Genomic DNA, 26832 nt, shown 5'->3' with positions numbered 1-26832 from the left:
CACCAGTTGGACCCCAATCGTTGCTGTCCTTTTTAGGGACCATTTGCAAAGGAGATGCCCATGGGCTGTTCGGTGGTCGAATAATTCGTAACTCTATCATGTAGTCGAATTCATTTTCGGCCAATCTCAGCAATTTCAGGAGACAGTCGACGTGCTTTCGGGAATACAGGTGGTCCTGTAGTCGTGATGTGATGTGTAACATTGCTCACTACACACGGCAATTTCGGTTACGGTCGATATGTCCCGGAGTACTTATCGAGTAATGGTTGATGTAATAGGTCTATTGTGTGCCTAATTGTGACTGGAGATAATCTGCAACCGGAAAAGTTATGCAAACAGATAACTTAGTGTTTCCCTCTACTAGTCTCCGTCTGCGCGTATCAATGAATAGACTGTGGTGTTGTAGGAGGTCTGTACCAATCATTGGTATAGAAACATCTGCAATAACGACGATCCAATGAATGGGTTTGCGTAAACCCACGTTAAGATAGACGTACATTTTACCATATGTGGCGATTGGCTTTCCGTGTGCCGCCTGTAAGTTTAAAACGGATGTGTAAAGCCGATCGTCGTTAGAATTAGTAGGAAGAACGCTAGCTTCTACGCCAGTATCGACGAGGTGGAGGACTCTCATGATCACATATGTGATGTATAACAGACAGCTTTGTTTGCCAGCTATGGTTGCCGTTAACGCGTGCCGGCTGGGAAGTTTACCGAATCGCTTTTCGTGTCGGTTGATTTTGGATTTGGATAATTGCAGGGTTTTCTGCAATTTCTGGAAGACTTTCCATACTGGTTATGATACCAACACCAGTCGAGGTTATTTGTCTCTTGTGGCCTAGAGACTGATCACCTACGTGAAGTGCTTCTTCGCGGGGTATGTGACCGTTTACGGTCATTGCGAAATCCAAGATAACGTGTAAGTGTATGACATAATTCTGTAATGTCATCCTGGATCGTTTAAGGTTTTTCTTTGACTGAAAGAACCTCGGCACTAGAAGATTTCGTGATTTCTAGGATGCAGTCGGCAAATGTAGACGGCTCGTCTACGGCGTTGTTTCGAAACGGGACCGGCACCGCTTGCACCTGTTGAGGTAGTTTGGATAAGGAAAGTTGTTTGAATAGGCCATCATCGAAATTTCTTTGGCCAATGACCCCTCTCATTCCTAGTAACATATCTGTCGCGGAGCCATGTTGCAGGTCAATACCATTAAGGAGTTGATCTAAACTTTGTCGATCGGTTGGATCTCCGCGTTTAAGTATTTCATAAGCTTCCAAAACATCACTAGTAGACATACTGGGTGTGACGTACTTGTTGAATTCGCGCTGTGGTGCCTTGACTCCTGCGAGGAATAGTGCACGTGTGTCGTTCACGCCGTGCTCGTAGAAGTCGGCTTCTGCGTAGCAGAACCAGACTTCGATGTTGTCTGGCCAGAAGGGCATTAGTTGAAACGAAGGTGGGGACATAGTCTTTAACTCAAATACTTTGGGTGTCTGTTCCGCTATGGCGAAATATCAAGTGCGAGAATGAACAAGGGAAAAAATATATCCAAAAACTCAAGAAAATATAACAATATATAAAAATTAAAATAAAGCAATGATTTATGAAATTCCTAAGTTGGTGTGACAGATCACGTCAGGTTCATCAATGAAGATGCCACAGGTATTCAGAGTTTGACAACGCTTTAACCTGTAACACGTACTATGAATCGTACCCACCTAGTGAAAACAAAAGTCAGAAGCGAGGAGGTTCGAAGATATATTTGATAGGCCATCAGCATGTTGAGGATTGACTGATCTAGACTGGCTAGTGATTGCAGGGGACGCTGAGCACGGCGTTCCTACTTGTGACCTGGTGTAGATGTATGACCGAACGCCTTCAGCTAGGTGGGCCCATTAAAACCAATGTGGTCAGCACCCAATGTCGAAGATTTATAGAGCTATTTATTTTGAGGATTTGTTTACTGCTACAACGACACCCTTTAACGAGTGCCGTTATTGCATTCGTTTAAACTCCGTTACGCCACACTTTTCGATTATGGAATGTTGTGTGGTTCTTTTATGACTTTTTTATATTTAAATGTAACGTTTTTGACCATACTATATGTATATGTGTTTATCACCATTTGCTCATATTACTTTTCATCTGTAACTATATAAATACCCTTGTCAATTATTCACCGTTAACTTTAAAAATGTTTTATGTTCTCGATATGAATGATTGTCGTCTATAAACCAACTGGTTGCCTGTAATTCGTATAGTACTAGTTACACATGGAGGTAAAGTAACTTTTCACTCATCGGTTGGATTTCCAAAGCCCTTCTACCTGCGTTCATTCGATTTCCCTATACATCTACTCAGTTCACCTTGTCATATGAATGTCTAAAGTATGCATATAATGACCGCAACTCGTATTTGATATTTTATTTCTATATCTTGTTTACAGTTTCAATCTGGAAAGGATAGGAGGCTAAGTTGCCTGTTTTAGTCCTGGCAGTCTCTTAGTTGATCCAACATTTTTGAAGGCGTCGACATGTGGAGCTTCAGTTACGTTCTGAAGTAATGAGTTCCAACCATTGATGATTCCATATCTTTACATCGTCAGCATATAGCAGGACCGATGATTATAAGAGACGAGAAAGGTCATTTACATACATGGGGAATAACACTTGCCTCCAAACTGTACTCTGAGGCACTCCGCTAAGCACAGTTTTCCAGCTACATAATTTGGAGTTCATCCGTACTCTTTGTTGGCGCTCAACTAAGATGTCTTTTATCCTCAATGGTAAACTACCCTCAAACCGACCATTTCATAACTCACATAAGTCGGTTGTAATGAACTTTGCTAAAAGCTTTGCCGAGATTTAATAGCGTTGATATGAAGTCCGTGTCGTACCTAGTTGCTTTTTTCACATGTTGCACTAGAGCACATATGACAATTACATCATTTATTTTCTGTTCGAGGGAATCTTCTAAAAATTCAGCTCTCGGATTTTACATCCTGACGTTGGTGTGTCGAAGTCTTTCAGGATTAAAAATTGACAACTTTGTGACCAAGTGTTGAGTCAATCTAGCAAGACCTCATTAACCTCACAGTTTGAGCCGCAGCAGCTCTTGTGTTTCACATTCCAGGCAGCAACTAACCAATTCGCACGTCACACTCTCGTGAGATGTTATCAGGATAGTATCTCTAATGAACAGAACCACTCCTCCTTCATAATTCCGGATTCTGTGGGCTCTTACTAAAGTGCAACCTAGAAAATCAAGTTCCTTACTGTCTACTGACTGAGCCTGACAGGTTTTTGTGAGACTGCAATCGCATCCGGCCTGGTAAACCGTTTTTGCACCCCGGTCCTATCTCTTGTTGAGGGAGAACAAGGCACTGGTTTAACAAATTCCAATACCATTAAAATGGATTCGTGCTGCGCCCAGAAAGCCTACAGTATCTTTGTCTGACGAAGCCTCCTTACTAGAGGACTTACAATTTTAAGATCCTTCTTGCCAACATCTAACCTTAGTTGTAGTTCTTTTCCAGTTTCTCGTCAGTCCGCAAGCTGCAATACTTTACAAACAACTCCTGACCACTTTACTTTTTGTCTATTATGCAGTCCCTTTCATTTGGGGATTTGAATACTACTTTAAGCAGCCTGGTTTGATTTCATTTCAAGTCCATTCAGGTACTTAAACTACAAACATTTAGCAAGGTGACTACCGAGATATCATGAGGCATAAGCCCTTTTACAAACTCAACTTTATGTTCAAAACGAGTTCTGAGCTCCCACTCTCCTTGATTCTGTGAAAGACAACTGACCTTTCTCTATTGTCAGTCTTCACTATCTCAGCTACTGTTCTGAGAACTGGCTTTTCCTTAGCAGACTTAAGTTGTTTTTTATTCTTGATCTGTACTCATCCATCAACCTTCATTGGAGGAGCAAACACAGTCGCGTTACACACACTGGGGGGCTTTGGTTGTTAGTTGATGACCTAGGTTGTCAGATAGTTGTTTTTCCTGTTGGTAGCAGACCTGTCCATGAGACTTGATCTTCTGGGTGTTTCCCGCTCGCTGTCGTTTGCAGCGCTGAGGGTACAAAAACTTCTTTCCTTGAGCTTTTATCTCTATTTTAATTCTGTTTTGGTCGTTCTCCCTTCGCTAGCTCACGTAAGTCAATCGACTGAGCATATTTGAGGTAACCCTACACCAATTTTTACGTCAACCTTGTGAGTACCGTTTGATGTATTTCGGTTACTCTTGCTAATACACAAATTTAGCAGCATTTACCATTGAAATGGCTTCGGATAGCAACCTATTTGCGTTCGAGCAACAATACTGACACAACCACAGACAAACACTTTTATTAATTTTTTTGAAAGCCACAGGAGTTAGATTCGTGCAAACTTCATGGTGCAATCCTTTGCAATCATTACAATACTTGCGATTTTCCACAGGGTATCGACATCCTGGGCATTGGCAATTGTTTCTCTGCACTCTACAGTCATCAGTCAGATGTTTACGCAAAGAGATTAGACACAAACAAGAATTTGATGACCAGAAAAAAATGAAGAACTGTAGGTTGTCAGAATCAAAAGTGAAGACAAATACAAAAAGAACCAATGAATTCAAAAGTAAGGATGATAAGTTACTTTGGAAACAACGATACTCACAGAGATTACTTTAACTGAAATAAATTCGATTATAGTGAAAGTAGTAGTCTTGATGGAAAATAAACCATTTAATTAATAAAATTATCTCAGCGAGAAAAAACAACGCTGTCCATTTTAAAGAGCGCGAGTGTAATTGGCGTGGTAAGTTGACAGAATTAATGGGCAGTAAAGTAGGATATATTGCACATTATCAACATCGTTATAGCTGGATCACAATGGAATGAGTAGCGATCACCAAAGCACCTTTTCAGAGTTTCTTATACCACGTGAACTTTCATGAAATCCTTTAGCAAGATGTGAATAGAGTATGGTGACAAATACTTTCTGAATTTAGTAGGTATTTTGACTGCCAAAAGTTAACAGGTCAATATTTCTCTTTGAAAGACCAGATACACGCCGTTTTCACATGCATGACCAGTAATGTACAACAACAGTTTACAGAACGAACATCATTCCGGCAATTCGTTAAGAATTTACAACGGTAATTACATAGGAACGCGCTTAAATAGATTTATGAATTAAACCGTACTTTGGGTAGATATTTGCTACATAAGGATAAAAATCGGAGATATTTGGCTGAGCGTACATTAGGTGCATGGTTCAATTTGAGGAGCAAGATCCATAACCACCCGAGTTAAACATAATGATATCAAAACGGGGTATACGAAAACATAACCACCATCACAAAGAGCTAAACATGGTCGACTGGGCGTAAATAGATATGTTGGAGTAACTCAGTCATTTTTATTCAGTAAATAAAACATAACAAATCTCGTAACGCTAAATTAAAGTCAGCAGAGGATCATCAGGCAAATTGTTAGGCAATGAGTAATGATCCGGGAAGTGTAATGGCAGGAAAAAGACCTGAGTAATGGAGAAGACAAAAGTTAAAAAGCCCCTTGGTTATTTGTTAATTTCGTAAGTGTAACATGAAAAGTGTCAAGATGAGCAAATAATCTCATCATTGTCATTACTATCATTCCTATAAATCTTTGACCCCTAGGTCATAACGAACAAGACAGTTTTTCATTTAGCATGACGTCTTGTTTGAAAAGTGGGACAAACTTCAGGTAGTATTCATGAGTCAAAGGAGCGACAGGCATGAAAGAACAGTATCATTGCTTCTGGACAGTGAAATCACTCAAAACATATTAGGAAGATTGAAAATTGAAATGTTTGACTCTACAGATACGGGTATCTTAATGTTTCTTCCCACGCCATCATTTTACCGATCAAAATACTAATATTTGGTTTGAACGCAAAACTAACAAACCAAATGTTAATTCGATTAGATCAAATTACGTCCTTCTGTGTAGCATACAAAGCGTTTTTGAGTGACTCATATTAAATTATATAAAAAAAACAAAGACTGAGTTCAATTTTAACGGTTCCAACTCAAAAGAGAGAATAAATCACATCAAAAGTACAAAACATCTCAAACGGCACAGCCAGCGCTACACAGTCAAGTATTTTTCTTGCATAAACCAAGGTGTTGAGTAACAAAAGGAGTAGTTAATAAACAACAGTTCGACACCCGAAAATCAACAGAAAATATTCCCAACAACATGGGATCAGATATCTATCTGGAAAGAACTTTTCCAAGCGGACAGTCAAAGGTTAGTAGTCACACACTGAACCAAGCCGCCAAACACGACTTTACTGTCGATGATCCCGTAATATGTAATGGTAAATTAATCAACGTAAGATACATCTTTAACCAAGATCAAATAACAAAAGCCTTGACAAGGATGACTGAAGAACATGAATTTTGATTAAAAGGGAACAGGAATAAAGATTAAAATAAAAGACAGGAAAAAGAAGTGAGTAGATGACAGTATTATCTAATGAAATGCTATGGAAAGATTTTAAGCGTTTTCTTTCAGTTGCAATCATGGTCGGTGGTAAGTAACACAGTTATCCTCTTTTTTGATGCATGATTTGTTGAGTCGGTAGCTTTATTGAGTAGTTTGTCACGCGAAAATGTGTGTTTAAGAGGATATGAAGAAGAACAGATACTTTATGGATGTCAGTTGGTGAAAAAATGAAGGGACGTGAACACTGGAAAATAGACAACACATTGTAACGTTTACATTTCGACTCAGTAAGATGCGTGTCTGGTCTAAATGAGTCTAGGGAAAGAAGCACGGTCCGTAGGAAATGGAAAATACAAAACATGATTCGCAGGCGATAAGGAGAGTAGTCCTAAGACCCAGAATTAGTGATTCGTTATTAAATGCAGCCTGACATAATTTTTTTACTTTAAGAAAGAAGCAATACCTTAATTAGTTCGCGTAAAAGTTCAAGGAGGTTACGAAAATCGACTTTATTGAAGGCGGCTGAAACATTAGTTATCAGAGGATGAAACAAAACAGTTAACAAGGTTCCAAGGACTCAAGTCATTCAAAAGAATAAAGTACTGATAAAATAAAGTTGTTTTTAATAGAGCTGATAAGTTCTAAACGCCATATAGAGAAGTGTTTTGCTTTGTGAGGCTGATTGATCATATATTACGTTAGCTGAGCCCCAAATAAAATCCCTATTAATAGACTTAATGAACTAAAGTATGGTTTCTGGACATCTAAAGCATTCGATTGAATTGTTTCATAATCTCATGCTTGCAGTGGCAAAATAAATTTGGCCATAAGTAAGCTTAAAAGCAAGTACTGTTCCGAAGCTTTAATCAGAAGGACTTTTTAAATTGAAGTTCATGTATGAAAAATGTATTCACTCACTTGGTACTCTGGATACAAATGTGACATTTTTCCTTATTTTTTTTAGCATGAGTACATGATGCTGTAGTGGATGTCGAGTCGTGGACGGACTATGACCACCACTACTATTCGATTACGCGTCCAAAAACGACTTGGTTCCCTTGATAGCCCGTAAATCAGAAGGCTTTACTAGTCCAGATCAAGTATATTTATTGGCGATCTCGTGGTATCGAAATAATACCGAGACGTGCCAAAGAGTACAAGTGAATAAGCAGTGCGTGAGCAAGCTCGAACCAAACAAGGCGGATATCGAAACAAGAAGTGAAACTGATACAGTTAAACAAATACAGTAAAACAATCTCTGGTACAATTGGTTACAATAATAATAATTGTTTCCGTTATTCCAATCGTGTTCTTATCGAGACTGGCCGGTCACTACAGGAGCCCCCCGCTAGAAAGGGTTTACTCTTTCGATACGTAGCGGTTTCGTTCGTGGGACTGATCGCGAAACGTGCAATTGTAGGGCGAAGGCGTTGGCAGAACAGGAAGTGATCGTTGATCCTCGAGTTGCCACCAAAAGTCTTTGACGTAGAACGGTACCAGAAGGAACGTACTGTGTTGATTGCTTGGATTAGCATGCTACACCAGAGTGGTTTGTATCCAGAATCTGAAGGTTGCGTTCGTAGAGGTCCGGACCAGAAACGCTGCAGACGTAGGACGAAACTAGATTGAGCCAAGGAACCAGATGCGACAAGGATAACCATGTTCGGGACCAAATGTATATCATGCGTATTTGGAGTCAGAGAGATCGACTGAGTGCGTTGACTATAGCGTGGGTGATCAGGCCAGCTTTCGCCAAGATTGACTAAAGTCGACGATACCAGAACAGCGATGGTCAGAGGCGTAGGCTCGGGGTAAACAAAAAAACATGAAAGAAAAAGAGAAAAGTGTAGCTTTCGTGTAGTATAGGGGTAGATTCCTATACTGTATCCGTAGTTGGTTATGAGGTTAGTCGAGAAAGCGTACGGGTAAGCGTACTCGGCGACCAGAACGTGAAACGGTAGTCTCGTCCGAACCTCGTGAGCCTGCAATCTCATCCGCAGTCAAGGGCGGTGTGGTCTGCAGGTCTGGACGTGAGACGGAAGTCTCGTCCGTAGACGGGGCAGATGACACGTGCTGTTGACTGGGACGCGAGAATGAGGTCTCAGGTGCATCTAGCGTGGGATCCGAAGTAGATGTAGAGATCCCGCCAGAAGCTTTGATGGGTCTAGCATTAAGTCTCGGCTTGTCAGGTATAGCACTGTCATCGACGTGTGCTGGCTTGAGACGATCAATGCTGACTGTTTCGATGCGGCCACGCCGATCAACCTTGAAGGTCTTTTCGTGACGGGAAATCACGTGAAAAGGTCCTTCGTAAGGCTGTTGTAGAGGTTTGCGTACCGAATCTACTCGTATGAAAACATGTGAACAGGTAGATAACTCTCGAGGGAGAGCGACCTGTCGATGTTGTATACGAGTTGACACCGGAGTCAGTGTTCGCATGAATGCAGACAGTCGTTGGACGTAGTCTGATTCGCCGAACTTAGTGCTGCTCCGTGGTGTGAAAAATTCCCCAGGCAGACGCAATGTCGTGCCGTAAACAAGTTCAGCGGCGGAACATTGAATATCTGCCTTTAGACTCGTTCTGATTCCCAGGAGGACGAGCGGAAGGGTTTCGTACCAATTGTTGTTTTCGTGTGCTCGAAGAGCACTTTTAAGTTGGCGATGAAACCGCTCAACTAAACCGTTTGATGCTGGATGGTAGGCGGTAGTGCGTATGCGTTCCGTACCAAGCAGCCGTGTTAGTGAGGAGAATAATGCGGACTCAAATTGTTGTCCTCGGTCAGTCGTGACAGTCGAGGGACAACCGTACATAGCTATCCATCGTTCTACGAAGCGGTGAGCGACTGTCTCCGCCGTAATAGACGTGATGGGAATAGCTTCGGGCCATCTTGTGAAACGATCAATGCATGTGAGTATGTGATCATACCCGTGCGATGGTGGTAATGGTCCTACAATGTCTATGTGAACGTGATCGAAGCGAGCATCAGGCGTAGCGAAAGTGCCAATAGGGGCAGCTACATGCCTGTGCACTTTTGATCGTTGACATTGTAAACATTGTTTTACCCACATACGGACATCTTTATTCATTGACGGCCAGACGTATCGTGCAGCGATGAGGCGTAGGGTGGCTGCGATACCAGGATGAGATAGACCATGAAGGGCATCAAAGACGAGACGGCGATAAGCGGAGGGTACGATGGGTCGAGGGAGGCCCGTAGAAGTATCGCATAGGATAGTACCTGAGCTAGTAGCTAGGGGTACTTCCCGGCACTGAAGGGACGTAGACTGTTGTGCTTCCGTGCATGAAGTATCGTTTGCTTGGGCGGCGGCTATAGCAGGTAGGTCAAGCATTGGCAAAGTAACTGCATTAAGTTGGATACGTGATAAAGCATCAGCAACACAGTTCGACTCGCCTTTGACGTGACGAAGGTCTGTCGTGAACTGGGAGATATAGTCCAAATGTCTGCACTCTCGTGGTGAGTAGCGGTCAGACTTGGTATGCAGAGCATACGTTAAGGGCTTATGGTCGGTGAATAAGATGAACTTACGACCTTCTACAGCGTGCCGGAAATGTTTGATGGCGCAGTAGGCTGCTAGCAGTTCGCGACCAAAAGCGCTATATCTCGTCTCCGTGGGAGTGAGGCGTCGTGAGAAAAATTCGAGGGGCTGCCAACTACTGGAGATATTCTGTTGCATAACGGCTCCTATGGCGAAATCCGATGCATCAACCGCTATACTAAGCGTGGCTGATGGGTCAGGATGCACGAGAAGTGTGGCTTGAGCTAGGGCCGTTTTGATATCTGAAAATGCAGTACGTGCGGCGTCGTTCCATTCCAGTTTGCGTGGATTACCGCGAAGTAAATCGGTTAACGGTCGTAACTGTTCTGCCGCGTGCGAAATGAAGCGTCGGTAGAAGTTGACCAAACCGAGAAATGCCTTCAGTTCCTTGAGTGTGGACGGTACAGTGTACTCCATTATAGTACGTACTTTATCCTCACAAGGTAGAATACCCTCATGCTTAATAACATGACCTAAGAATTTTATTTCCTTCTTCCCGAGTTCACACTTGTCGGGGTTGACTATTATTCCATTATCCGAAAGGCGCTGGAATAGTAGCGTCAGGTGTTGATAATGTTCATCTACGTTTGATGATGCGATCAGCAGGTCATCAATATAGACGTGAACAAAATCTAGGTCTCGTACAATGCTATCGATAAACCTTTGGAAAGTTTGAGCAGCATTCCGTAATCCAAATGGTATTCGTAGGAACTCAAATAAACCGAAAGGAGTCGTGATAGCAGTTTTCTCTATATCTTCAAGAGCGACTGGGATCTGGTGATATGCTCGTACCAGATCGATCTTGGAAAAAATTGTCGTGCCCTTGAGTGATGCCGTGATGTCATGTATGTGGGGGATGGGATAGCTATCGAAACGTGTAGCTGTGTTTAACGCTCGGTAGTCTCCGCATGGTCTCCAACTAACCCCATCCTTTTTTCGAACCATGTGGAGAGGTGAGGCCCAAGGACTGTGAGAAGGACGAATAATACCAGTAGCTAGTAAATTGTCAAACTCACGTTTAGCGAAAGCTAATTTGTCCGGTGCCAGTCGGCGAGGTCTTGCCGTGACTGGTGGTCCGCGGGTGACTATGTGGTGTACCACACGATTGGTCACCGATGGAGTCTCCTCGAGAGGTTTAGTTAATTTGGGGAATTTCTGAAATAAAACGTGGAATAAATCGTCACGCGAATGAAATACACCTGTGATTCGGTACGCGTTTGTGTGGGCTTTAGAGCCCATAAAGTTGCTGTTCGACGAAGTATCAATTAGCTGCAGCCTACGTGAATCGACTAACAATTCATAGTGCTGTAGGAAATCGATACCGAGTATAGCTGTGGGAACATCGGCAATGATGAACGTCCACAGATACTGTCGTCGGTTGCTCAGGTTGACCGTAAGTTGTCGTGTACCATAGGTGGGAATGACTGAGCCATTCGCAGCGCGTAGTCGAAGCATAGTGGCTTGAGACTTACTATTACCGATAGGTACGACAGAAACTTGGGCACCCGTATCCACAAGGTACCTAGCGTTGGTGCGATAATCGTGCACGTAAAATAAACGGCCAACCTGAGGTGAAGTGCCGGCGAGTACGGCCGCATTTACTCGCCGGCTGAGGAGTTTCCCGCCTTGTATGAGCAGGGAGCTCGACAATGACGGGCACCGGCTCCGAAAGCACGGTGAAACCAGCACCAACCTGGACTCGCTTCCGAAACCGCCTTCTGGCGTGGCTTGGAAGATGCCCGCTTGGGGCGAGTCGTTACGGCCTTACGAGATTGTGACCTGGGTCGGGGGGCGTAAGGGGCTGGCACATTTGCGCGGTCTCGGAAGCTGAGACGAGTATGGATACATCTGTCCCTATCCCCATGAGCCGGAGGTCGTCTAGCATCGAGATCAATGTTAGAACGGGAAGTAGAGGCAACAATATAGTTGTCTTCGGCGCTAACACGTGCTAGAATCTTGTCTGCTATGAGGGCCACCTTGTTGAGCGGGGTATCCTCGAGCAGAGCCGTAAGGGTTGGCTGGATACTGACTGGTAAGGCTTCGAGCCACAACTCTTTGACTATCTCAGAGTCAGCTGTCATGTTTCCTGCAAGGGATTGCAGGCGCGTGAGGTGGTGGCTCGGCTTAGCATCACCCATAGGGTGACGTGCTAATAGTGTCCTCAATCGTTCCTCTCTTGATGGGAGGAAATGTCGAAGGATGGCATCCTTAAGACGGTCATAAACGTTTGGAACGTTCGGATTGAGGACAACCTCACGGACAGCGGTTAGGTGATCCCCGGGCAATGATTCCAAAGCGTAGGCGTACTTCTGCCTTTGATTGGTTATGCGGTGGATCTCAAATTGAGATTCCAGTGCCGCGAACCAGACTTCTGGATCATGAGGGATGAAAGGAACCGGTCGAAAACTGATAACCTGTATCTCGGAGTCTATCATATTTATGTTATTCTTATCGCTATCTACCATATTAAGTTGCCAAAATATTATATATTGAAAAATATCAATACGAATATATGCAACAGATGTGGATAGATAAATAGACTCACCGGATTGATCTGGTTTGGAGAATTGGCCAAGTTTGACTTGTGATCGATGGATTGGGTTACCAGCTGTATTGCGTGTTCCAAATACGGCTCACCAGTTGTAGTGGATGTCGAGTCGTGGACGGACTATGACCGCCACTACTATTCGATTACGCGTCCAAAAACGACTTGGTTCCCTTGATAGCCCGTAAATCAGAAGGCTTTACTAGTCCAGATCAAGTATATTTATTGGCGATCTCGTGGTATCGAAATAATACCGAGACGTGCCAAAGAGTACAAGTGAATAAGCAGTGCGTGAGCAAGCTCGAACCAAACAAGGCGGATAGCGGAACAAGAAGTGAAACTGATACAGTTAAACAAATACAGTAAAACAATCTCTGGTACAATTGGTTACAATAATAATAATTGTTTCCGTTATTCCAATCGTGTTCTTATCGAGACTGGCCGGTCACTACAATGTCATGAGAGGAACGCCAAGTATTTGACTAACCTTAAACTGTTATTCTGAATATCATTGTTTCTAATGGTTTAAGGATATATTTGTCTTACTCGAACCTTGGTATTGGTCCGCTGATAATTTCGACCTTATTGTTTCTGGTTCCATCTTGCTTTAACCTGACATTTGCATCTTCAACCTGAAACTCGAAGACTGAAATTTTGATGTAAAAGTGACTAATGTAATGAGTTTTAAAACCATATATTCGGTATTGGTACCCTTGTCTTACCAATAAGATGTGGATGCCATGTTTTGGATCTGGTTTCCTAGTTATCCGGGGTGAAATCTGAGAGTGTATTACTTGACCAAGCATCAAAAACGAGTCAGAAGAGAACTTTGTTCATGAAAGACTAGACCAGTCGAAAAGTTCACACAAACTTTGTGCTGTTAAACATCAATTGTTAAGTCTCCAAGAAATTAGTTTGGGTTTCCTTTTTGCCAGAAACAGTTCCAACATTGTAAGAAGATTACAATATCGTTATACGGTAATTTATCCATTCAATTCAAATGGTGAAAATTTAGATCCATAGAAGTTATGTGGCAGCCACCCAATCTGGATAATAATTCGAACGAATATATGACGTGTAAAAATAGATGTCTGATGATTACTCTATACAAGTGATGAAGACTTCCATCACATCATTCTAAACTACTACTGAATGAACCATCTACCATCAATTTTATTGCATCGATTATTTATTTGTAATTCTTTTCGCAATACATGCGTTACTATCTACCCCTATTCCGTTTCCCGAACACAGTAAATTTTTTGCACATTTCATCTTTCTCCCCTTCTCTTTTCTGTAAATTCAGCTCAATTTTTCTCTAAATACTGCAGAACCTGTTTAAATATGATCACTATTATGTAGACATCATTTAAATATGTGTATAATTATATTTCTCTTCGACGGTCATGCACTAATGAGCTGGCTGTGAATAACAAAAAACCCTTAGGTAAGAGGTAACCTGTGCTTCACGACGATTATGGTTGATCTTGAATACCCTGTCGAATCCTCATAGCAGATCGACCTCGGATGGAGGAAAAGAGGAGGGTGTGTTAATTCAAAGCTCACCTTTCACAATATCAGTGGTATCAGAAATTATTGAAAAGAATATTGTTCGTTCATATAATTGTGTTTTTATATGATGGGAATTTTTGAGCGGTTCAATCTGTTTTCAGGCACTTATTCGTCGATACCGGAGTAGTTTGGTAGAATACTGAACTATGTAGAAAACCAGTGGCACTGTTCGGCTCAACATTGTTCTGTCTATTGCTGCGCTTTACCTCTATAAATGCTCAACTTCACAACATCGATGGTCTTCCGAATCATCCTATAGATATTCTCCCTGTCCCACTACACCCTTCTGCTGCTGAGAGCAACTCACAACACTTACCGGCACTCGCAACTACTCCAGTACACTACCTGAACAAATTCAAAAACCTCACTTTGTTTGACAGTTTATCATCTGCCAGTGTCATTGCTACTCCCTTATCACACCTGGTACCATCATCTGTGTCACCACTATAAATACCTTGACACACTCACGTAGTTTAGAATGTGTCCATCGGAACAATTAATAGAACCTGAAGTACCACTAATTTCACCCTTATCACATGTACTATCAGGCATATAGGAATTAACATCATTAACATCAGTATACACCGAGTTACCAGAATCATGTCACATCAAGCACAGACATTATGTTCAAAGTTAGGCTAAATAATTGTATCCCAAATTTCTCGATAGAAAATCCAGGTGTAAAGTTTAAACCGGAATCCACCACCGAATAGGAGAGTGGCTCTGACTACCACTCAACATGTGGGGCCTGAAGATAAGACTAGTATTCTGATTTTACAACCTGCTACCAGTGGCACCTTCTATATACGAAGCTTTACCCAACCGAATGAAATCAGAAGTCAAATGCTAAGCGATCGGAAAGATATATTTGATACGTTATCAATATATCGAGAAGCGTTTGATCTAATCTGGCTAGTGAACGTAGGAGCAGTGTCTCACACTGGGTCGAAACCTGATCTGGTACGGATGCATGACCGAAAGCCTTCAGTTAAACAAGTCCACTTAAACAAATGTGATCAGCATCCAATATCGAACACTTAATGAGCTATTGATTTTGGAGAATTATTTACAGCTACAGGCCAATCAGATTTCAAATAGTGGGCGGACAGCACTAGAGGACAAATAAGACTAAATTTCAATCAAGGCTGTCACGACTGGACTGTTCAGGTTTAATTTGAATATGAAATGCAATTAAGTAGATGTGACCGATCACCAGACCTGACAAAGTGAATAAAAGATCACCTAGAAAGCAGGTTTGTGGAGGAATAAGTTCAAATCACTGATTAGATGAGGGTTTCTCGGGAACCATGTTGATAACAATTATCGTAGTTTTAAGTCATGAACTGATGTCAGACCACCAATGGAAACCTGGAAGCACCAGATGGCCATTCGGTCTTACTATGTGACGCTTAAGCAGCGAACAAAGCCGAAAATTAGATCTTGCGTTCTCAATAGTTTTTTCAATCAGAATTCATATATTATCACGCTACCCTCACTAAATGTGGCAAATAGTGAAAAATTAGAAAGTTATACCACATAATTATTTAGTTTTCTTCACTTCTACCATAGTTATCTGATTGTTTCCTTGTTTCTTATTCTATTATGCCTCCAGATTGTCACTCTTCCACACAAATACTTTCAACATTCATCCATCATTATAATTTGAAAAATAATGTGATCGTTCAAGCGACAGTGTGACGATATAATGAAGGCCAAACCTGGGAGCAAAATAGTTGTGTGAATGAAAAACCAAACGGTTATTTGAGTGGAAAAATCGAAGCAGGACTTCTAGAAGTTGCAAAATGTCCACAACAGTTCTTCAATGTTAGAATGAGAACGGAAGTAATAGTTATCAGCATCTCGGGCATTCGGGTTCTGGATTTCTTTTAATATTTTTGGTGGCAGAATTATGCAGGCTTCAATGGCTGTGACAAGTGTCTTGTCTTTTCATGGCTCTTGAATTCATTTGCTCTGTCCTCTAATATATCTAGAACAGGTCAGGAGAGAGAGAAATAATACTTTAGAAACTAAATCGTTTCTCAGTGTTCTACACATAGAAATTAAATCACCTCTTCATCTCCAGGAAGATGCAATTGAGAGACAAAAATTTTTAATTCTCACTTCCCAGGTCAGGCTGAGAGGCCATGACAACTGCCTTCTGCACGCTTTTTATGAAATCTGAGTCACCTCAAATACAGGAACCTGAAACCATTACGAAATTTTGTAGCTAGACACCACTAAGGCTATGTAATATTCATCGAACATATCCATATCAACCAGAGGAAAAGATCATCTGAATTCCTCCACTGTTCTGAATCCTTTAGCTGCTGCCTGGCTACAGCGAACTCTGAACTTGAAGTCATGAGTCGTCATTAAACCCAGATCATTGTAGTGCAAGACCACAGGGTCTCACTCGTCAACTGCGTTGGAGTTACTAACATTTTCCTGTCCAGTGTGCTTATGGATACACTCTATCTTGATGATAGGTATTGATCACAATTGAAACAGACTTGCCAGAATGTTCACAGTTGAGTACAAGGGACACGGCTATACTGTACTCTACTATGTACTAGTTTCCAGGAGGAATATTCAGTATTTATTCCTATCATCTGTCAACAGACAAAGAGGCGTTTGGTTCACTTTAAAAAAGGGCTCAGAAATTCTTAATTTTTTTAGTTTTAGTAGGATCCTATAATACATTGCTTTGCCAAAAGCTTTACCGAAGTCAACGTAGGTAATATCCACTGAATTTTAGTAATCGAAAGGACCCAATGCATCGCTTTCTCGTTATCAAGATGTTTACTGCGCACGACCTTTTTTTCCAGAAACCGTGCTGTTCACTGGCTAGCATGTTGTTGATTAGGAGGAAAGTCATATTGAGCTCCCTGGTGATTCCTTTCAATATTTAGACTACGACAATGATGAAGCTAATAGTCTGTAACCTGACATTTGTCATGATCCTTCCTTGGAAACTAAGGTGACAGCCAGCTTCTTCTAGCCTACTGGCGATATACTGTCTGACAGACATCTTGAATGTCACAGTGAGAGAGACGGCGATATGTATTACATGTTGCATTAATAGTCTAAGGATTCAGCCCATCCTTTTTTGTTTTATTCTCTATTTAGATAACATAGTGACTTTAATCCGTCATCCTGGTTGAAGTCAACAATAAGCAGGCAATTAGGTGACATGAATTATGGAGCCAGTCTTGTGTTGAGAAGAAGCTCATAAGCGAAGGTCAACCCGTAGCAACCTTTCACAGCTTTCGTTTAGCCTTGGTTTCTCTCTATCATATAGGACTCACTCGCTTCCGCTGCTTGATTTTCTTTGTGGTAGACAGATCGTGATGATTCATTTATTTTGAATTGACTTGCAGAGATTAATTGCCTTTGCTATTCCAAGACTGTTGGAGACGTTCTAGTGATATTTGTCGAAGCAAGAAATTAATCTCACAGTTTCCCCTTCTTTGGAACAGTCTAGAGTATGAAAATATGAGTCACGTAGACCCAAAGCTTTCGGAACCGACTTCAAATCACTCCAACTGATGCTTCCGAGTCAACTGTTTAGTCTCCGGGAGAGGCCTTAAGGTTGGTTACATTCACGTTAACTTGCCATACAGTGGGATGGGGTAGAATGTCTGCGTGGTAGGCTTTAGGGTGCTGTACAGTGTGGTCACTCCTTGAGCTGGAGGTACCTAACTCGACTAAGATCATCGCCCTCCGTGAGGGCCTAAGTCTAACGCAGACAAGTCCCGTACTTCATATCAAGTGAGATCTATGGTCTACTAAACGAGAACTTGTGATACTAAGTATTCCAATGGTTTGTAATCAGAAGAGTTTACTGACGATTCCATCTCCAATTTTCTCCAGATAGTAGAGAGTACACTGACATATAAAGATGCCACAAGTGTTCGGAATTTGACAGCGTCTTAACCAGTAACACTTTTGTAATCGAAGTATGCCCAGTCAAATCAGGAGTTAAAAGCAAAGTGGTTCGAAGAGATATTTGGTAATGCAGTCAGCATCAAATGTCAAAGACAAACAGAACTGTTGACATAAAAGGATTTGTTTAACACTGCAGGTCACCTACTATGAGGTATTTACGCCCGTTTGACAAGGATCACCTGTTGAATATTCAGAGCCACAGTTTACTACAACTGATTTGACATCTACATTTCGATTGTCATCTTAGTAATTATCATAATTATGAGCCATATATAACTGTCTCAGTAGCTTAAATGGTCAGGCTATTCTGTATCTAAAAATAGTAAAGATGAGAATTGTGTATTGAACCGTAATAGTATCGAAGACTTAGGAATTATATTGAAAAATTGCCCATGTAATTATTAAACGATATATAAATACTAACTTCAGAAAGCAGAATGCTAAATTTTTAAAAATACTCGTTTTGTTTTATCAAGCTACTTTGTATTTTTGGGGGGAAGCGAAAGCGTCAAAGTGCGGAATAGATCTATTATCTTATTCTTATGAGCGGTCTTGGTATGTGTTTGCCTATCTTTGTTATCTCATGCTAATTACTTTATCTAATTGGTGTGATTCTTAATTTCCGTGTATGTTTTCAGACAAGATAACTGAATGTGTCACTTATGTTATTCAATGCACCCATTCCGCGAACTCCAATCTATAACACAAAACGGCTATTCAAACCACATACTTCACACTTCACTTCCCGAGTCACCTGTTAATCCTCATTTCGGAAAGTATAACTACAGAGCCAATATGACAGTAACAAATGATAGTTATACCCCTGGAGCCACGTACCACAACCATGGACATACTACACATAATCACATCCACCATGGATTACTACATCCTGTTCATTCGAATCCTAGCAATGTCACCGCCCTCACTGTTTCACAGGATAGCAGTCAGGTCCGCGTTTGGGATATTTGGACCCACAATTTCCATGAGGGGATGCGCCTTGTCCGTAGACTTGTACGAGAATGTCAGTATGTTGCGGTTGATACAGAGTTCCCGGGTGTTGTTGCAAAGGTTTTCGGTGAATATGCCAACAGTTTTGAACAAGCCTACCACAATATTAAAGTTAACATTGACATGCTCAAACCAATACAGATTGGGTTCAGTTTTTTCGACGAGAGTGGTCAAACGGTCGATGCTGTCTCAACCGTGCAGTTTAACATCAAATGGAATGTTGACAATGAAATGCATGCGGCCGATTCCATTCAGTTATTAGAAGTCTCTGGAATAGATTTTGATAAATTGAAAAGAACAGGAGTTGAACTTAGTGATTTTGCAGAGGCGTTTCTTACCAGTGGTCTTCCGCTGAATGACAAAATAACGTGGATAGGGTTCCACAGGTAGGTTTCAGGGAGCTAAATTAAAGTCGTATTTAGTGCCTATGATTTTGCCTATCTGATGAAGATATGTACTGACTGGATGAGAATGCCGGACAACTTCTTGGAGTTCCAAAAGCTGTTGTTGATTTTCTTCCCCAAAAATAGTAGACTTAAAGTCAATGATGAGTGAACACAAGTTCCCCAAGAGTGGATTACAGGAGTTAGCCGACTTGATGAGAGTACCACGTATCGGCTTACAACACCAAGCTGGAAGTGACGCAATGCTTACAGGTGAAACGTTTTTCAGATTTCTGGAGGTATGTTGCTTTTACTTTGTACTAACTGAGTTTAGGAGCATAGTGGTGGAAAAATTGACCAACGGGTTTTAAACCTTGTCTATGGATTAAATTATTGTCCGAACGGTGTATCTAATACTTGGATGCAAATGAACGGTTCAAGTCCTCAACATGATTCCGAGTCTTCTGCAGGTCATAATGTTTCATATGCGTCATCAATCTTTCGTAACAATGTTCACAGTGCCGATCATTCTGGTCGCACATCGCCTGCTGATTCGACGGGAGGTCACAAAAGTAGCTAAAAATCTATCGTAAGCAGAATATCATCATGCCCTACCTATGTGTCCTTTAAATTAAGTATATGATGATGTTCTGATTCCAACTCAAGACTTTCTGGTTAGCATTTGTTCTTTGCATTTTGTAATTTAGATCTCTTTGTTGATATTTTGACTTTCAGCCTCAACTCTTTCAATGTAACTCATGGCTCATTGGCGGCAGCTCACCTAAACAGGCCGCTTATCCTTCTAATATTGTTTTGTCATCCCTTAATTTTACAAGTTCCCGTCACATGGCGCTTTGTCTTCGCGTTGTTTGCCTTTACTCCCGGTACGCTCTACCTAGTTAAAGCTGTCAAAGCATTTCCTAGTGGCGTACTCATGGGCAGCTACATCTGGCTCTTACTAAAAGAAAAATCTTTTTGAACTTCTTAAGCCTGTTAACCTGTCACACGGTCTGGTTATTGTTCTGTTTTCATTGTTCGTAGTCCTGTTTGTCTTTTATGTTCATTAGCGCTCTGGGTATCTGTGATAAACTTTTCAATGCTAAAAATACGCTTTTATTGACCTGTTTGATGACCAAGTGCTTGTGTGGCAGCAGCTGTTCTTTAGTTTTGTGGAATACTTGTACAGAAATCCTTTGGGATGTACAGAGAAAATGTAAAAATGTATTGGTACTTTGAAACTACTCGTAAATGTACATTGCTAACCAAAGTGTCCAGTCAATAATTTAACAGTACTCTAAATGGATAACTTCCTCTCTTCTGTATCATTTTCAAAACAAGTGACGAAACTTGAAGTCTTTTTGTTTTAGTTTGTCGTATTTTTGTGTAATGCTTGGATAACTCTTATAATATCCGGTGTTGTGCACTTCCTAAAAGTTGCTCACCCAACCGTAATTCATTCGGAAATAAATCTGAAGCTCGCAAACATCTGTTGTGTAATATTACCTTCTAACTATATTTTTCAGTATAAATAAGCGTGCTTTGTTCAAAAATTTTGTTTCATATATGTATATAAATGTTTATCTCTAAAAATATTTTTTTTTGTAAAAAAAAGCGAGTTGGAGGACAAAGAATTAGATTATTTATGACCCAGTCATGGGACAGTGTCTAACTCAATTATTCTTCGTCTTGATGTCTGAGTGTTTCCATAGGCTTTAGTTCCAAGGTCTGTTGAAGAGATCAGGTCAGATGCATATCGTGGTAACTTCCAGGGGTTCTGGGGTCCAAACTTCTGGTCCTTATTTCGCAGTTCGTTGTATATGATTTTACAGAAAAACATGTGAAAAATAGCGATCAGTAAAACCAAACTAATCCAAAAAAGCCATGGTAACCCGCCAAATGCATGTCCATGTCTATGCAATGTAATTATATCATGTCTGGGGGCTGGACCGGGGGATATTTCAACATAATGTAGAGTTTGACTGTAATTCATGAGCTCTCCAAGTTCAGTTCCAAGATACATTAGTGCTGTAGGTGGTATACTTACAGTGAATGGCACGACGAGCCTAGTAGTCCTGAAAGGCAAAAAATAATAATCTGTCAAAAAGTCGAAATCATTAGAAAAATATATAATCTTCAAAAAGTCCATTGTGGTTAAGGAGTCACATTGTACTTTGTAGACACATAACATGACTTTCGGATAGCATGATTTGTTTAAGGATTCCAGTCCCTTAACTATTCACTAAGGTGTGGGTGCCTTCACTGGAAATAATGCAAAACTCTAGTAGGTCACTCAGCAGTACGTGTGTTCACCATCTGCTGGAGGTACTTAATAGTCAAGTGGGTGGGTATGTAATCAGTAATTTTAAGTTGTGGGCAGCAATCATAGAAATAAATGATGTACTGGAAACATATTTTAAGAACCACTTCACATTGCCCTTATAGACACAAAAAACAATGAATCAAGAGAATATAAGATGTTTTGATTTTGCAAAGATAATCCGATGAGTGCGAAATATAAAAGTAGTATGAAGTATAATCAAGTGAAGGTTAAAAATGAGCATAACTGCGACTGAGTATGCCACCCAAAGTATTCAACTTCGCAAGACGACTACTTATCAGACACTGGGAGTATGCACCTCTAACAGACGCTAAGATCAGTAGCGGGGGTTTTCAAGGTTAGCTTTCGCGTCATGGTCTAATCTCAATAGTTTTCTAAACGACTTCGGTGCTAATGTTCATGTAACATCAGTATAGGAAAACGGTGAGCTTGGGTAATATCCCCCATCACTTAACCAGTTGTAAATTGGAACTTCATCTACCGGCTAACGATCTTGCTAGTGTAACTGATTGTTGTCCCAAGGGTCCAATTCATTTCAATCGAACTTGATAGTTGATCAGAAGTGAATAATGCCCTTATATAACTTGATGGTTGCTTAATACACCGTATTGAAATAACAATTTGCTTCATCGATCGTGAGTATTTACCTTACAGCCGGTCGAAGAAATAGTGTTTATACCAAGGATTTTGTTATCCGCGACTCAGCTCTAGTTATCCAAGTATCACAAAAAGAAATTTGAGCTAAAGACTACTTGTCTTAACGGGATTTGATAACTAGTTAAGTTCTACCTATCATCTGGTATTATCCAACTTTCATCACGTGATCACAATTTATACCTAACATCTGAAATATAAGAACTTTGGATGGCGTAATAAGAAAAAGTTGAGGATTTTTCAGTTATTACTTACCATAGATATGTGTAGTCTACATGCATACTAGGTAACACACGGACTTTCATCCGAGTATTGCTCGGTACACATACAGATTTACCTACCGTGTGAGCAAATATATATCACATGTACACCTGTAATAGGTTTTATTCCGTGCATCCCATAGCATACATATAAGTATATTCACACACCTGGGAGGATAGATGTTCACCACTCCCTTGGAAAGATATTTGCTACACCAGACGATCTCCTACACATTACATGCTTATCATTAAGCCCATAGCAATCGCCCCAGTACTTATTGATACACATTTTCATTATGTCAAGAGATTGTTGGCCGTCTCTCCCTAACATTTGCTACTATCTTTTTTTTATTATGTCTTTGACCTGACAGACAGGCCGCTAGTTTTATTAGACATAGGGTAGATGGTATTTCAGCAAGTGTTTCCTTCGTACGACACCACACATATACCCTTTGAATATATCTACATATATGAACTACATAGGCCCAATGGCTTCTGCAATTCTTATACACAAACATGCAAATCAGGTGGCCCAGTGTGGTTACGTGAACCTTGAGCAGAACCCGAGTCGATCAAAGATACAACAGAGTGAGTGATCAGTTTGGTCTCCATTGGCTGGCAAGGCTCCTCCTGCTACCCAGCAGAGACGCAAGGAGGCCTTAGGTCAGATTGGGCTTCTAGTGTCAGTAACCATTATCTATTCATTGGGATGGAATGTTAAATCACTTGAATATTTGCCTGGCTTAGGCCGCCTTAATTAGGCGTTAAAGCTCCCTGCCTCATTACTATGTTTGAGTGTTGTGCTTTTCTGGGAAGTTTGAGTAACGTTCAGTAAAACTAACCTCTTTACGTTTGGGCTGTAGCCAGTTAGAACATGTGCTCAGAACCCGAAAAACACGGGCACATATCTTGACATTTTGAAGCTCTTACAAGCCCATTCAACTGGGGATACTGCAGATAAATATCGATTGGGATTTTACTCGGAAGTTTTTCAACTAATGAGGCCTATAAGTTGGTTTAACAAAATGTGAATATCGGGAACTCCAATATGTGGTATGGAGAAACCGGAAATCCCACTTTCTTAACTCGAATTGTTAGTACCGGCTGCTTACGTGGGGGAATCCAAAATTTAAGTAAATAAGTTGACCAAAGGAGTGGAACAAAATATAGGAATCGAGGGGAACAACCAGCGATGAAAATAATGAGTTGAAGTATCTCTGTAGGTCGATTGAGAGTATTATCTAGATGTTGTTTACTAGGAAGACGGACAAACAGACTCAAAACAGTTATTGGATGAAACTATTCCGCTTAACAACTAAACATTAATTGTAGTTTTCAACAAGTTCATGGATACATCGACACAAAACATCGTAACAAACGCAACCCGAGTCGTTCCCTATATAAATATCATTCTATTAAGTTTATTGATCTTTTCTTCATTTCTCAGATGATTCTTTATAATGATATCAGGTGATAATCTATCAATCCATCCCTGTTTCTTTTCAAATGATATTGAAACAGTTCATTTATCCGTCTCAGTAGGTAGCTATTTTTTTTTATTCACTTGTCCTTATTTGACCCCTTTCAATTTAAGCGAAATCTTATTTTTGACGTTATTTTTTTAATAAATTTATCAGATGTATAGAAATAACATAGTTTTGTTGAAACAAAACAACAGAATATTACCGTTACTGAATTAGATAAAGACGTAAATAATGATCTTTTTGTATTTCTAAAAGGCTATTAATTTAAGCAGAATAATCCAACTGAACAGTTCACTTAAGACAGTAACTCAATCTTGATTGATTACAGTTTGCTCATTATTTTGACCATTAACAATTGAGATGTTACCATTATCTTCCATCAGGAATGCGGTTTTATGAAACAAAACTTGTTACCGCACATGTTTCAAAGATAGTGATATTAAATTGGGTTAAGTAACTCATACATCAGACAAAAAAATTTATTTTTATAGTTGAAAGCGTTAGTCAATTGAAGCTAAACCACCGTGGAAAACCTGGAAGCACTGGACGGCCGTTTCGTCCTATTGTGGGACTCCTCAGCAGTGCGCATCCAGGACCTCGCCTCGCGAGATTCGAACCCAGGACCTACCAGTCTCGCGCCAGAGCACTTAACTGTTAGAGCATTGAGCCGACATCCGATGGTGTTTATGTCTAACTCCAACCAATCCACGAAGTTGAGCGACCGTTCACCAATTGTCTTCAGTGAGTTGATATCTCACAACAGACGTGGTTTGAACTCCACTGGTCACTGCTTCTCACTAGAACTCTTGGATTTACCTCTCGAAATCTCCACAAAACCCCTTCTGATAATAAAAATTTATTTACCCGGTTGTACCATTTTGTTAAAAAAGAGGACTCATCTCTGCCGATGAACTACTGGTTGTCTTTTAACATCTATTAGTTGGGGCATTGAATAAAAAAATCAGTTCTTAGAAGTAGTTATCACACAGTAACAAAAATCATATTTAGTCAGTCAATTGTTACATAATCCAGATTCATACAAGTATATTTCCTTCGTTATACGAGGAGTTCCTGCATGATTGACAGTAATGACCTTGAGTCTACCCAGTGCACAGTTTATTAGTTAGTTAAAAACATATTTCGCTCACTTTACTACTCTCAATAGAAACATTGTAGTGAAAAAGCTATCCAAAATATATCAGCTATCTACAGAAGTACAAATAAACGATTATAATTTTAACTTGATAAAGTGTGTATCTAATCCTTATACTGACAAAGTCAGTCAGTCAGTCAGTCACAACGTAGAACTTCGTACGTACGTACATCAGTTCGAGTTGCCATACCACATTAGCACAGAGATGCAGTTGTCGATTCAAATCCCATAGTGGTAGAAGTAGTAGGAGTATAATCAGAAATCCAAAAGATTAGGGGTTTCAAGAAATTATTGAAGGAGTATAGTACAGTGAAATAAATTTGGAAAGAGAAAAAGATAAAGACATGAGGAATTCAGAAGATTAGAATTTGGTAGAACACAAAGAGTGGATGCATCTTCGCCATTGCAAACGATTTTGAGCCATGTCATTCAAGGTCTCTAACCATCGGTTGCTGTCATCTCGCGAATCCCAACCAGGTAGTCTACACCTACCAACATGGCCCAGTCCACTTGTCAGTGACTTCATTGATTTGTGCCACGTTTTGGTCTGGCCACCCCTAGCTTTCTTCCAACCTACTCCTACACCATGAAACATTGCACGTCGGGGCAGTCGGTGGTCGGGCATACGTAACACATGTCCCAGCCATCTCAACTGATGAAGTTTCACTACTTCATCAATCGATTTGCCATCCCTACCTAGTACTCGTTTCCTAACAACTGCATTACTTACCCGGTGGTCCCAGGATATACGAGCAATGCTTCGAAGACACCTATGATCGAACACTAGTAGCCTACGAATATCCTCTACTCTTATTGGCCATGTTTCACTGCCATAGAGTAGGACGGAGCGAACTGCTGCACAGTAAACCCGTCCTTTGGTTGCTAGACGGATATCTCGCCTACGCCATAAATGACGCAAGTTGGCGAAAGCTAGACGAGCCTTCTGTATCCGTGCTGAGATTTCGTCACATACCAGACCACAAGGGCTGATGAGACTTCCAAGATAAGTGAAGTGGTCTACACGCTCAACTACTTCACTCCCTATCATTAGTTCAGGTGTCGATGCAACCCAATCCTGAAGTAACATTTTGCACTTCGAGGGAGAGAATCGCATTCCGAACATGCCTGCATAGTTGCTTATAGTGGTCAGAAGACTCTGCATGTTGTCAGCGTCTTCACCGAGTAAAACTATGTCGTCGGCGTATTCTAAGTCGACAAGTGAGTCTCCTGGTAAAAGTTCAACTCCTGGAGGTTTAGCTGATGAAAGTGCTATCTCTAAAAGTAAGTCAATGACAAAGTTAAACAAGAATGGGGAGAGTGGACAGCCCTGACGAACGCCACTTGTGGTAATCAGTTCTGATGACAGTTCGCCATAGGCTCTAACTCGACCAGTTGTGCTCGAGTAGAGAGCCTTTATGAGGTTAATGTACTTCTTTGGTACTCCTTTCAGTGACA

General features: G+C 40.8%; 2 protein-coding genes across 2 annotated transcripts in view; one reads left to right on the top strand and one right to left on the bottom strand.

The window, feature by feature from the left end:
- Positions 1-18591: 18591 nt before the first annotated feature.
- On the top strand, positions 18592-19947 carry Smp_021870 (putative ccr4-associated factor). The gene is made up of 4 exons (XM_018795348.1): positions 18592-18652; positions 18736-19491; positions 19528-19787; positions 19823-19947. Exons 2-3 carry the CDS (start codon positions 18749-18751, stop codon positions 19658-19660), a joined length of 876 nt encoding a protein of 291 aa, XP_018649670.1. The 5' UTR covers positions 18592-18652; positions 18736-18748; the 3' UTR covers positions 19661-19787; positions 19823-19947.
- A 1192-nt stretch (positions 19948-21139) lies between these two features.
- Positions 21140-26832, bottom strand: part of Smp_208020 (hypothetical protein) — a gene marked incomplete at both ends in the record, with an annotated part of 62074 nt that continues 56381 nt past the window's right edge. The window contains one exon of the mRNA XM_018795347.1: positions 21140-21560. Coding sequence (XP_018649669.1) covers positions 21140-21560 — 421 coding nt within the window. The remainder of the gene's footprint in view (positions 21561-26832) is intronic.

The sequence above is a fragment of the Schistosoma mansoni genome, chromosome 2 (genome assembly GCF_000237925.1).
Source record: "Schistosoma mansoni strain Puerto Rico chromosome 2, complete genome".
Lineage (NCBI taxonomy): Eukaryota > Metazoa > Platyhelminthes > Trematoda > Strigeidida > Schistosomatidae > Schistosoma > Schistosoma mansoni.
The sequence above is the reverse complement of the archived record's forward strand: the minus strand, read 5'-3'. Positions and strand labels throughout refer to the sequence as shown.

Bases quoted from the DNA above. Each gene is read 5' to 3' on its own strand.
- Smp_021870 (XM_018795348.1), top strand. From the start codon at position 18,749: ATGTGTCACTTATGTTATTCAATGCACCCATTCCGCGAACTCCAATCT. The intron at 19,492-19,527 runs GTAGGTTTCAGG...AGTCGTATTTAG, and splicing joins ACGTGGATAGGGTTCCACAG to TGCCTATGATTTTGCCTATC.